At 40.2% G+C, this 12,067-nt stretch overlaps 1 protein-coding gene across 1 annotated transcript in view; it reads right to left on the bottom strand.

Moving 5' to 3' along the window:
• Window positions 1-10,895, bottom strand: part of GTF3C3 (general transcription factor IIIC subunit 3) — a 35,167-nt gene extending 24,272 nt beyond the window's left edge. The window contains exons 1-6 of the mRNA XM_036254549.1: window positions 10,707-10,895; window positions 9,682-9,793; window positions 4,075-4,274; window positions 3,318-3,441; window positions 2,798-2,989; window positions 1,648-1,813 (exon numbers count right to left, since the gene is read on the bottom strand). Coding sequence (XP_036110442.1) covers window positions 1,648-1,813; window positions 2,798-2,989; window positions 3,318-3,441; window positions 4,075-4,274; window positions 9,682-9,793; window positions 10,707-10,808 — 896 coding nt within the window. The 5' untranslated portion in view covers window positions 10,809-10,895. The remainder of the gene's footprint in view (window positions 1-1,647; window positions 1,814-2,797; window positions 2,990-3,317; window positions 3,442-4,074; window positions 4,275-9,681; window positions 9,794-10,706) is intronic.
• Between the last annotated feature and the right edge of the window lie 1,172 nt (window positions 10,896-12,067).

Genomic DNA, 12,067 nt, shown 5'->3' with positions numbered 1-12,067 from the left:
GCCCACTTCCTTTTGGTCCCCGTTTCCTCATCTTCCACACTTCTAAACACTGGAGTACACAGGGGTCGGTCCTCAGAACTCTTCTCTTTTCTTCTCTTGCCCACCCCCTTACACACACACACACCATCTTCTATGTATCAGAAAATCCCGAGAGCCCAGCCTTCAAAATACATCTAGGATCCGGTTACTTCTCACCACCACTTGCTGCTTTTACCCTGGTCCAAGCCACCATTATCCCTTCCATGGATTACTGCAATAATTTCCTAACTGTTCTCCCTGCTTCTGCACTTACCTTTCTTGAATCTATTCTCAAAAGAGCAGCCAGAATTGATGCATTTAAAATTTAAGTCAGATCATGTCACTCTTCTACTCAAAACCTTCCACTGGCTTAGAGTCAGTCAAAGTGAAGGCAAAAACCCTTACATGAGACCTCTTTGATGTTACCCCCTGAAATGCTTCCTTTAAACCTTCAGCTTCCTTGTTGTTCCCTGATCATTCCTTTGCACTTATCATTTCCCTTGCCAGTGACACTCTTCCCTAACATCTGCTCCCATTTTAATTATCCTAAGATAGGTATGCCTTAACCAATTTCCTAAAATGCTTCCAGTCGGCCAACATAATCCACCATTGCAAGCAGAGGGGCGATTTCACAGCTAAGTGTCTTCACAACAGAGGCCATGGAATGAACAGGGTTAACCCTAAAATACCCATATCAAGATGGCTAATGCCAGACTGAAATTCTATAAAATCTCTAGAACAGAAAGCATACCACAAGGCATTAGTTAGCCCAAATGCTTCCTGCTTTGTTTCGCTGTACAGCAAATCAGAGACATAAATGATGTTGGGCATAATATTTTAGAATTAAATATATACCAAAGTCAGTAGCAGATGCTAACTATAAAGAAAATGTTTTATCTTAAAATGTTTTATCTACTATTAGCTCAAGATAAGATGATTCAGAAGATCTCAGATCACAAACATCTCATTAGCACATTTGCAACAGTTTAAAATAATATTACTGCAAATGTATAACTTCAAACAATTTATGGAAACATGGGAACCTAGTCAGCCTTTCAGAATATGCTTCATTTTTAAGCTTCTGAGCACCTGAAAGGTAATTGTATATACAAATTTTTTAAGCAATCACACAGTTGGATTGGAAACACAAAAGTACTGAAAACAAAACCAAAAAAACCCAAGCCACTTGTCTATTCAAGTACAATATGAAATACAAGAAGCAAAACACTTTCTTGAACCTCAATAAAAAGTATATTCTAGCCCTGGCCAGTTTGGCTCGATGCTTAGAGTGGCAGCCCACAGATCGAAAGGTCTTGGGTTCACTTCCTGGTCAAGGGCATGTACCTGGGCTGCAGGTTCAATCCCTGGCCCAGGTTGGGGTCGTGCAGGAGGCAACCAATTGGTGTATATCTCTCACACTGATGTTTCTTTCTCTCTCTCTCTCTCGCTCCCCCACTCCTCCCTTCCACCCTATCTAAAAAAAAAAATCAATGAACAAATATCCTTGGGTGAGGATTAACCAAAAAAAAAAAAAAAAAAAAAAAAGTACATCCTACTTCAATATGTGCTTTGATTTCTAAAACATAATGATTAATAACAGCATGTATATACATTTCACTCTAAACTTACTTTGCCATATCTCTAGCCAACTGCATAAATCGTTCTCCATCAGATGGAGACAAAAGGTTTAAAATACGCCTGTAACCATCCATTGCCATCTTATGATCTCCCATCTGTTCATAAAGGCTTGATCGCTCCCACAGATAACGGACATTAGTAGGTTCATATTTAAGAGCTAAAAAAAAAAAAGATAGTTTAATCATAAAAAGGAGTTCATGGTACCTGGGCGTGGTTCATCTTCTTTTAAGAAAATGTAATAAACATTCTAAACTAGCGGTTCTCAACCTGTGGGTAGTGACCCCTTTGGGGGCTGAATGACCCTTTCACAGGGGTCGTCTAAGACCACCGAAAAACACATATTTCCAATGGTGATTCATAACAGTAGCAAAACTACAGTTATAAAGTAGCAACAAAAATAATTTTATGGTTGGGGGTCACCACAACATGAGAAACTGTATTAAAGGGTCACAGCATTAGGAAGGTTGAGAACCACTGTTCTAAACTAATTCTCCTATGAAACTACGCCGGTTATTTGAGAATAAATCTATCTTCACAAGAATTCTCAGCTGGCTTTTTTTTTAATCCTCACGTGAGGATACTTTTTTGCATTCATAGAGTGAGAGGGAGAGAGGGAGGAAAAGAGAGAGAGAGAGAGAGAGACATCAATGTGAGAGAGACACATCGAGTGGTTGCCACCCACACAACCCCGACTGGGGCCGGGGACAAACTGCAACCGAGGTATGTGCCCTTAGCGGGAACCGAACCCAGGTCTCTCCAGACTGCGAGCCGACGCTCCAACCGCTGAGCCAAACCGGCCAGGGCCTCTCAGCTAGTTTTAATCTAAGACCAGATGAACCGGAATCATATTCATCTTCATTTGGTCACTCCAGTCTGACATTAACCCTCAGGGAATAGCTTAGAACCAACACTGATCTTGGTGGGAAATGAAGGTTCTGTTCTTCTACTCTCTTGTGCTGTATCAGCTCACAAGATAAATAATGCTGCTGATAAACATGAAAACAGAGGAACCCCAAATACCTCAGGTATAAAGAATACAAGGTACAAATATATTTTAGCTAACATCAATCCAACATAGCAAGTACAATTATAAAAAAGATTATGTAACATTTTATCAAAGTGAGAAAAACATTTTAATTACCTTTTGTGTAGCAAAAAATAGCCTGCTTAATATTGTCTTGTTCCAGAGACATTTCTGCCAATCTAACCCATTCTTCAGTGTCACTAGGATTTAAATGTGCAGCAATCAACTCAAACTGCAGTGATTTCTCCATGTCACCTTGGTCCTCATATATCATGGCAAGAGTTGAGAATGGTTCATAAGCAAGGGGAGCTGTAATGAATTAAAAAAAAATTCCATTGGCTGAGGGAAGAAGCTTGAGCTCATGCCAATCCCATGGTTTAAACCATGGATTCTTCTAATATTTAAACTCTTTAAATAACTCTATTAGGATTATACAACTACTTAATGGAATTCAGAATAAACACTAGATTATATTTGCTTTATTTTACTTTCATATATTTCTGACTTTTTTAAAGCGTTCTCTTCTCTGACCAAAGTGTAATTTCATGAAAACCTCTACTCGCCACCATGCCCCATTCATGAAAATCCCCCTTTGCTAAGGCTAAATGGCAATGTCAACAATCCCCACAGAAAACACCTTGTCTTATGATTTCCATGCACATTAAAATCGCCTCTTCATGTTCTCCTCGTGCAAAACGAATGTTGGCTTCACCCATGAGACCTCTCAGAGCTCTGGGAAGTTTACTTCGAGGCCTTTTCTCCTGGAAAGAAAAAAGACATGTAGATTAAAATACAGTAATGTCTTAGACTTCAATTACAACATTAATAAATACAGACCATAACAAAACTAAAATTCTTTTTAAAAACTTGTCAACTTACATTCAGACCTAAGGACTAAATAGTTAAATTCAATTGCAGGAAAGAACAGAGATTATTCTATGATACTCTCCAAAACAAGCACCTCAGAAAATTTAAAAAACAAAATTTCCTACAGTAGAAAGTTCAAAACACAGCAAAATATTTAAAGAAAGCAAAAACAAAATAATCAGGAATTACTAAATAGAATAATAACTACCGGAGAACTGGATGCTGCAAAATAAATGTATAGGCCAGGGGACTTATTATATGATGCAATCCACTGAAGATCCTCCTTCTTTCAAATCTGTCTACTAAACTGAAGTTGTAAAAAATATCAATATGGACCTTTATAGCAAAACTATAGTACATTTTGACACATGAAATAATTAAGATTTTATATCTTAACAAATCTCTAAATGAAACATAAGAAACCAGTAACAGTAGTTGTCTCAGTATTTCCTTTTCACCCTTGGAATTATTTTTCAATGTCACATTCTGACATTCTGTTTATATTACCAAATTAAGTAACAATTTACTTTCATCATTTTCTTGGTTTCACGATTGAGAACCATCTCCAACACAAACACATCTCCTGCAGTGGGTTGCTCAGGTGTTTCTTCCTCCTCCTCCTCTTCCTCCTCTTCTTCTTCTTCCTCCTCCTCATCAACTTCATTCTCTCCAAGCATGAAAGCAAAGACCTTGTGAACTGACTTACTAACTCCATCTGATGTTTCTCCTGAAGAAAGACACATTGAAAAAGCTTTAGAACACTCAGTAGTCAAAAGAAAAAACAACAGTATTTTCGGCAATATAAATTTTTTTTTCTCCTCACCCGAGGACATTTTTCCATTTTTTGTTCAGATAGAGTGGGAAGGAGAGAAGGAAGAAAGAGAGAGAGAGAGAGAGAGAGAGAGAGAGAGAGAGAGACATCGACGTGAAAGGGACACCCCGAGTGGCTGCCTCCCGCATGACCCAACCAGGGCTGGGGACAAACTACAACCGAGATACGTGCCCTTAGCGGGAACCAAACCCGGGTCTCTCTGGACCGCAGGCCAACGCTCTAACCGCTGAGCCAAACCGGCCAGGGCTGCAATATAAATTTCTATCCCAACAAACTTGAAAGTAAAAAACAGACAAATGAACACTTCCAAACCACCCAAAAAAGAAAACTATCATAAAGCCATGTACTTTACTCTGTAGGAATGCTAACTCATCCTTGGGCCTCATCTAAATATAACAAGACAAAATTAAATGAGAAATCAGAAGTATACACAGTAACAGTTAAAACCAGAGAGAAAAAAATTAAAGAACTTTAAGACACAGACCTCATAACTAAATAAGTCTGGTGGTATAGAACCAGTAGTATAACATAGTGGTTATAGGTGAGGCTTCTAGGGCCATGCTGTCTGGTTTCAAACTTCATCTCCATCTATCACTAGGTGTGTAACCTTGGGCAAATTACTGAAGTTCTCTGTACCTCCACTTCCTCATTTGTAAAAAGGGGTTAATAATGAGCCCTGGCTGGTGTAGCTCAGGAGTTAGAGCATCAGCCCATGGACCAAAGGGTCGTGGGTTTAATTCCCAGTCAAGGGCACATACCTGGGTTGCAGGTTCAATCCCCAGCCCTAGTCAGGGCAGGAGGCAACCAATCAGTGTGTCTCTCTCACACCGATATTTCTCTCTCTCTGTCCCTCCCTCCCTTCCACTCTCTCTAAAAAGCAATGGAAAAAATCTCCTTGGGTGAGAATTATCAAAAAAAAGGGAGGAGGGCATTGGGTAATAATGATTGCCTTATAGTGCTATTCTGAGGATAAGTTTTTATTTATATGTGCTTAGAATAATGCCCAGTAAGAGCATAATGTAGTAAGAGCATAATACTTTTATTAATATTAAAACAGTATTATTTGGAAGCCCTAGCATTTTTTGAAGATATGAATATTAAATACAAAATGTCATCATTATAGACATCCTTCATTGTGTGGCTGGCTGCAGTCATCACACCTGGGAGAGTGGTTAGGCTGCTGGTATTTGTTGCCTATCTTCCATGTGAACTGTGATAGGGTCAGAGCTGTGATTAAGGAACCTTCTCTGATTGCGATGTTTGGGTGGGGGAAAGGAGGAGGAATTTCTTTACGGTTTTTATTTTATTATTATTATTATTATTTTATTTATTTATTTATCTATTTATTATTTATTTATTTCCTCACCCGAGGACATTTTTGCATCTATCCTCAGATAAAGCAGGAGGGAGAGAGGAAGGAAGAGAGAAAGAAACATCGATGTGAGAGAGACACATCAAGTGGTTGCCACCCACACAACCACCGGAGCCAGGGACGGGAACTGAACCCAGGACTCTCCGATCTGTGGGCTGACATTCCAACCGCTAAGCTAAACTGGCCAGGGCTGCTTTACATTTTTTAATCTGACATTTTAAGAACTTTTAAACATATTCTTCTGTCCAGGAGAGAAAAGGCTTGGATCTTTGATATCTTTCATTGAAACAGTAAGACTCTTGTTATGCTTGCCATTTTAACCTTCAAGATCTTATCTTTTTTGACTCCTAGAACTAGCAGCATTTTGATACTTTTCTAGTTCTATAAACAATGTTCTTTAATCAGCTTGAGGCATCATTGTTGATTGGAGAAAAGTACTCTCTCCCTCCCTAAAGCAAACAGCATCTGCTAATCTCCCTATCTAGAAGTAAGAGAAAGGAAGGGCTGTTCTCTGAGCCCACAGAGCACCATTACTTTAGAGAAAACCATAGAGAATAACCTGAAACCCACTGCCTCATTGACAGATACAGAGCATAGAGACATTTATGGACTTATAAGCAAGGATAAGGACCCACATAGCCACCAAACATTCATCTATTTATTACTAGCGTGATATTGAAAACTTGTGCTTCGTTTCCATTGGTGTTAAGTTCATCATCTTAGTGAAAATGTAAAATGGATAAATGGTTAAACAGGAAGTAAAGTGCATTGTTAATTATGTTGTTAATTAATACTGGGTAGGCTGTAATAAGCCACACTTTCTTTCTTTTTTTATCCTCACCCAAGGACATTTTTCCACTTTTTGTTCAGATAGAGTGGGAGGGAGAGAGAGGAAGAGAGAGAGAGAGAGAAACATCGATGTGAAAGGGACACACTGAGTGGCCGCCACCAGCACAACCAACCAGGGCCGGGGACAAACTGCAACTGAGGTACGTGCCCTTAGCAGGAACCGAACCTGGGTCTCTCTGGACCACAGGCTGACGCTCCAACCGCTGGGCCAAACCGGCCAGGGCCACACTTTTCTCTTTCAAAAAAATAAATAAAACAGTATTATTATTTCAGAAACAAAAGATAACATGACATATTGCTTTTATATCTGAGAATACCACTACAGTACAATAATTTTTGTAAGTTCATGAGGATAATTCTGAATGACCAAGGTTAAGTTTAGAAGCCAATTTTCTGTTAAAGCAGAGACATGTAACATATTTTAGGAAGTTCCAACAAAATAGTTAAAAATTTTTAAATATACTTAGTTTTGTGTTAAAAAACAACAACAACCCTTAAGACCTGGCCAGTATGGCTCAGCAGTAAGAGCGTCGCCCGCAGAGCAGAGAGACCTGGGTTTGATTCCGGCCAAGGGTATGTACCTCGGTTGCAGTTCATCCCTGGCCCCAGTTGGAGATGTGTAGGTGGCAACCAGTCGATGTGTCTCTCTCACATTGATGTTTCTGTTTCTTCTCTCTCTCTCTCTCTCTCTCTCTCTCTCTCTCTCTCTCTCTCCAGCTCTATCTGAAGAGTAATGTAAAGAAATATCCTCGGGTGAGGATCAAAAAAACACAAACCCTTAAGCTTATTCACTTAGGTGAAATACCTCAAACCTCAAAGAAGCTGGATAAGTAAGTCAGTAGGTTTAAGAAAGAACAGAATTTAAAAATCCACATGTTCTGAGCAAGAAATAATGATCATTATGAAGTCATAACAATCACCTTCAAGAATTCTGAATATCCCAAATATGAAAAAAATGTGTAAAATAAAACCCTACCCATCAAAAAAAATGATTACAGTAACAGAAAAAAATAATATCACCATCTTGATAAACACAGAAAAGTATTTGATAAAACCCAACACTCATTCCTGATAAAAATTCTTGGTCAACTAGAAATGGAAGGAACTATCTTTAATTTGATAAAGAGCATCCCAAAACTTTTCCACAAACACAGTTAATAGTGAATTATTCAAAGTTACTGGGAATGAGACAAGTATGTCTGCCATCATTACTCCTTTCAACATTTTACTAGAGCTCCTACTTAATGTAATAAGGGAACAGAAATGAAAGGCATACAGAAGGCAAAGAAGAATTAAAACTGTCATTATATATGATTTATATACATAGAACATTCCATAAGAATCTACACACAAACTGTACATGATCTTCTATATACATATATCATACAAACTGTCAGAATATACCAACTTAGCAAGGTTCCTGGATATAGGGTCAATATACAAAACTTAATTGTTTTTATGATCAGCAACAATGAACTGAAAATGAAATGAAAAGAAAGCCCTGTTTGCATGGTGTGTAGGAAAGGTGCTCAAGAGCAAGAACTTCGCAGTGGTGTTCAGCAACGTACAGGAGGAAAAGACAGTGGCCACATAATCCACTTAGCAGACTTTGTCAAAGCCTGTTCAAACTGACCCCTTCTTCTGCTCTGACCAAAGGTCTTAATAAACTCCTAGGAAAATATCTTCTTGGAAAATTGGGAGCTTAATATCTTAAAAAAAATTTTTTTTTTTTCTTTATTGATTTTAGACAGGGACGAAGGGGGAGAGAGAGAGATAGAAACATGATGAGAGAGAACATCAACTGGCAGCCTCCTACATGCCCTGCACTGGGAATCTGGCCCACAACCTGGGCACCTGCCCTGACTGGGAATCAAACCGGTGACCTCTTGGTGCATGGGTTGACGCTCAACCATTGAGCCACACTGGTCGGGCAGAGATTAATATCTTAAAAAGACCGATGGAATTATTTGAGCTGAGGCCATCCATTCCTCATGTGCCTGACTGCTCATGATGAGCTAGAATTAGATTCAATTAACCCATTTTTTTAGGAAGTGCCTGATGGGCTAGCTGGCACCAGTGGTGCCTGCTACTGCAGCTGCACCTTCAAAGAGCTGATGATGGAAGAGCTGCTCCACCCCTGAGCAGATAAGGAAGGACCCACAGGTTGTTAGAACAACTTCAGCTCACTTTTCTACCCCACTTGCCTGCCAAGGTAAGAAACTATATAACCCAACTTTTTCCCTTTCTTGCCATTCCTTCCCAACTTTTTCCCAGAAGTTAGGAATAAAGCCTGTTTGTTTTCTAAAGGTTTGTTTAGAGGGGAGAAAACAGCCTCTACTTCTACCCTCCAGAATGGGCAAATTTAATTTAATTCTCAGTGAGACCCTATTTAGGAAGCTACATTCTACTGACAGTTCAGCATGCCAGGAAACTTGATATGGGTAAATGGATACCATGAATTACTATCAATATTCTGATCACTAGAAAAGTATATCGGTTATTGGAAATTAATAAGTCTGCATACTGGTTCATCAGTTATGCTCTGATGAGTTTGATTAGCCTGGGTGCACTAACAAAATGTAATATTTGAACATGTGGAGCTGAGGACTGGATCCCTGAATGAGGCAGAATACCAGATACCTATGTTGTGTGTGAGGTCCCATCTGGGCAGCCAACAAGGGGCTTCCACACTGACCCATCTATCTCATCTCCTATAGCTAAAGCAGTGTTTTGGAAACCACTTCGTATAGAAGTATAATTCATTATAATTTTGGAAGTATAGTCTGGAAGTCATTAATAACCAACTGACAGAATCAATCAAAAAATAATTCTAACAAGGCTCCCAAACAAATATTGATGTCAATTTGAAACACTTTTGCACAAAAAATAACCCATTAGACTAACCTTCACCATATTCAATAATGCAACCAATATTTATGGAGCATCTATTATTAACTATGCACTATTCTCCTAATAAACCATGAAATTAACAACAGAATGTCACTGCAGTGAAAAAATGTTTTCACTAAATTATTAGGTACTCTTAACATTTAATCCAGGTAGCAAATGGTCTTGACATACCTTCATTGGCATCTTTGTCCTGGGATTTGGTAGAGTCAATTCCTGATGATGAGGGAACTTCAGAGTCATTTGGAGTTTCTTCAGCTGATAACTTTCCTTTTTCCTGAAGATTCTGTAATTGAAAATTCATTAAGGATTCAAAACACTAATGCATATTTAGTTCTCTCCAGTTGAAAACAGGGCATTTGCCTCACTTTCCATTTATATTAAACATGAACTCTCCACACATGCATGTGGAAACTAAATCTGAATATTGTCAAAGCTTTACTGAGTACTTACGTCTAAGTCTGAACCAGTCATTTGTAAAAAATAATAAAAATACAGCTTGAGGATTTCATTAATTTGCATATTGTATCCTAGCTTTTTAAATGACAATAGGGCACTATTAGTTGCATGAATTAGAAAAGAATCGACCAACTAATTTCAAAAGGTGCAATTTTGTTTGCCCTTGTACTTTAAGTGAGAATATATGGAAAATCCAAATATTTCTTCATAATTATGAAAAATATGTATGACTGAAGATTTTATCAGACAAGAAAATTCGCGTTTTTATGGAAGATCACATCACACCATTGGGAGACTCCTCAAAAATGGGAGCTCAGATCCCTCAGTATAAAAATAAAGAAACTGAGACCTAAGAAGAGAGGTGAGCTGTCCACCCAAAGTGACACTTAGTGGCAAAGCTAGGGCTGGAAGCAGATACGCTGACTCCAAACTGTTCCCCACTCCCCCATTTAACCTACCACTGTTAGGCTACTCACAAGTAGAAATGAGTAAATACGGCAAGAGACAAAAAGAGGAGAGTTTACAATCAAGACAAAACTTTTGGGTTGGGGGAAATGTTTTTCGGAGAAGCTTGGCAGGAGGATGGCAGGTGAGAACCGGAGTTCCGGTGAGAAGGGGAAGAAGCTGCTGGGAGTTCCAGGCCCCCCCAACACAGCCAAGGGGGTCACCTGGCCCCATGTTTCTCTAAGCATATTAGGGCAACAAGACAGGAGCAGCATTCTAGCCCGGCGCCTACTCACTTTCTTCTCGCGGGTTTTTCTCTCTTCTCTCCGCCTTTCGAACTCCTCAAAGGAGATCTTCCCTTCCAGGTAGTCGATGAGCTCTGGGCTGAACCCCGACATGTCTGCAAGGTCCAGGTACGCAGCCCCACGTACCCAGAGAGAGAACCGGAAGGGCAACGCCTCCCAGACTTAACCCCGCGCCGGGGCGCGGAGAGCAGGGACCCGACGTCCGACCGGGAAATGATTCCGGCCGGTGCCGCAGCCGCGGCGCTCGGGTTCCGCGGGAGCGCTTGGCCCGACCTTCCTCCGGCGGAGCCTTCCTGCGAGCGGGCTCAGGCCTCCTGCTTATTACCAGGGACTGGGGGAAAAGTGCCTTAAAGAGATTTTCCTTAGTCTAGATCATTTCCTTCAAGTCTTCATGAAGATTCTCCTGATCTGTTTCCTCCTCTGAATGTTTGTTTTTAATTTGATCTTTGCTGTAGTGATTTTTTAAAACAGAATCATTTGCTCCGCCACGAGCATGTACCACTTTCCAGTTTTCCCGCCACGTAAAGCCAAGATCCTCGGCCGATGTACCTCTCAATGTTATCTCCTTCAGGCAGTGGCACCACCACGGTTTCCTTCTCCACTGATCTTCAGACACTCCCTTTCCTCCAGCTCCTTCTGGTCTGTACGTTTACCTGCACTTCTTGCCCCGCCTCTAAGTCCTGCCCAGGTGTCTTCCTAGCAAAGCGAAACGCTTCGTATGAAGACCACACACTGTTGTCCGTTTACTGTAGGCCACTAACTGTCTTATGCACGTTGCACACCCATCTCAAAATAATTCTTAAAAAATGGACGCTGCTATCTATTCCCAATGCCAGTCCCATATGGAATCAGTAGTTGAGCCAGGATTTGAACCCTGGTCTATCCGACTCCAAATCCCACGCTTGGAATTAATATGGTATGTTGCCTCCCCTGGATGGAACTGTTCTTCATGGCCTACACACTCCTTTGGTTTGTATGTTACCTTGTATTACAACTATTTCTGCTGTCTTACTCTAGAGGCACTAGCTGTTCACATCTTGAGAACAGCACTTTGTGAACTCTCCTCTGTAGTTTAGTAATATGTGCTCAAAACACGTTTAAGGGTTAATTTGGATAGAATTTAAAGTGCCTTAGGAGTAGACAAGGGAGTTGAGGTATGGAGAATGCAGTTCAATAGCAAGGAAGGTTAGACACAAGCTACAGGGAGCCGGTCACCTGGCCACTGGTGCCTCTTCATGACAACCCAGATGAGGACAGGCAGCAATAAGTTGGCAAATGAACGACCAGGACCTGCAAGGGTGGGACTGCGGGTGAGAAGAAAATATCTCACAGCTAAAACTCATCCCCTTTCT

Source organism: Molossus molossus, unplaced genomic scaffold (genome assembly GCF_014108415.1).
Source record: "Molossus molossus isolate mMolMol1 unplaced genomic scaffold, mMolMol1.p scaffold_m16_p_11, whole genome shotgun sequence".
Taxonomy (NCBI): Eukaryota; Metazoa; Chordata; class Mammalia; order Chiroptera; family Molossidae; genus Molossus; species Molossus molossus.
Note: the sequence above shows the minus strand (reverse complement) of the source record. Positions and strands in the feature narration are given on the sequence as shown.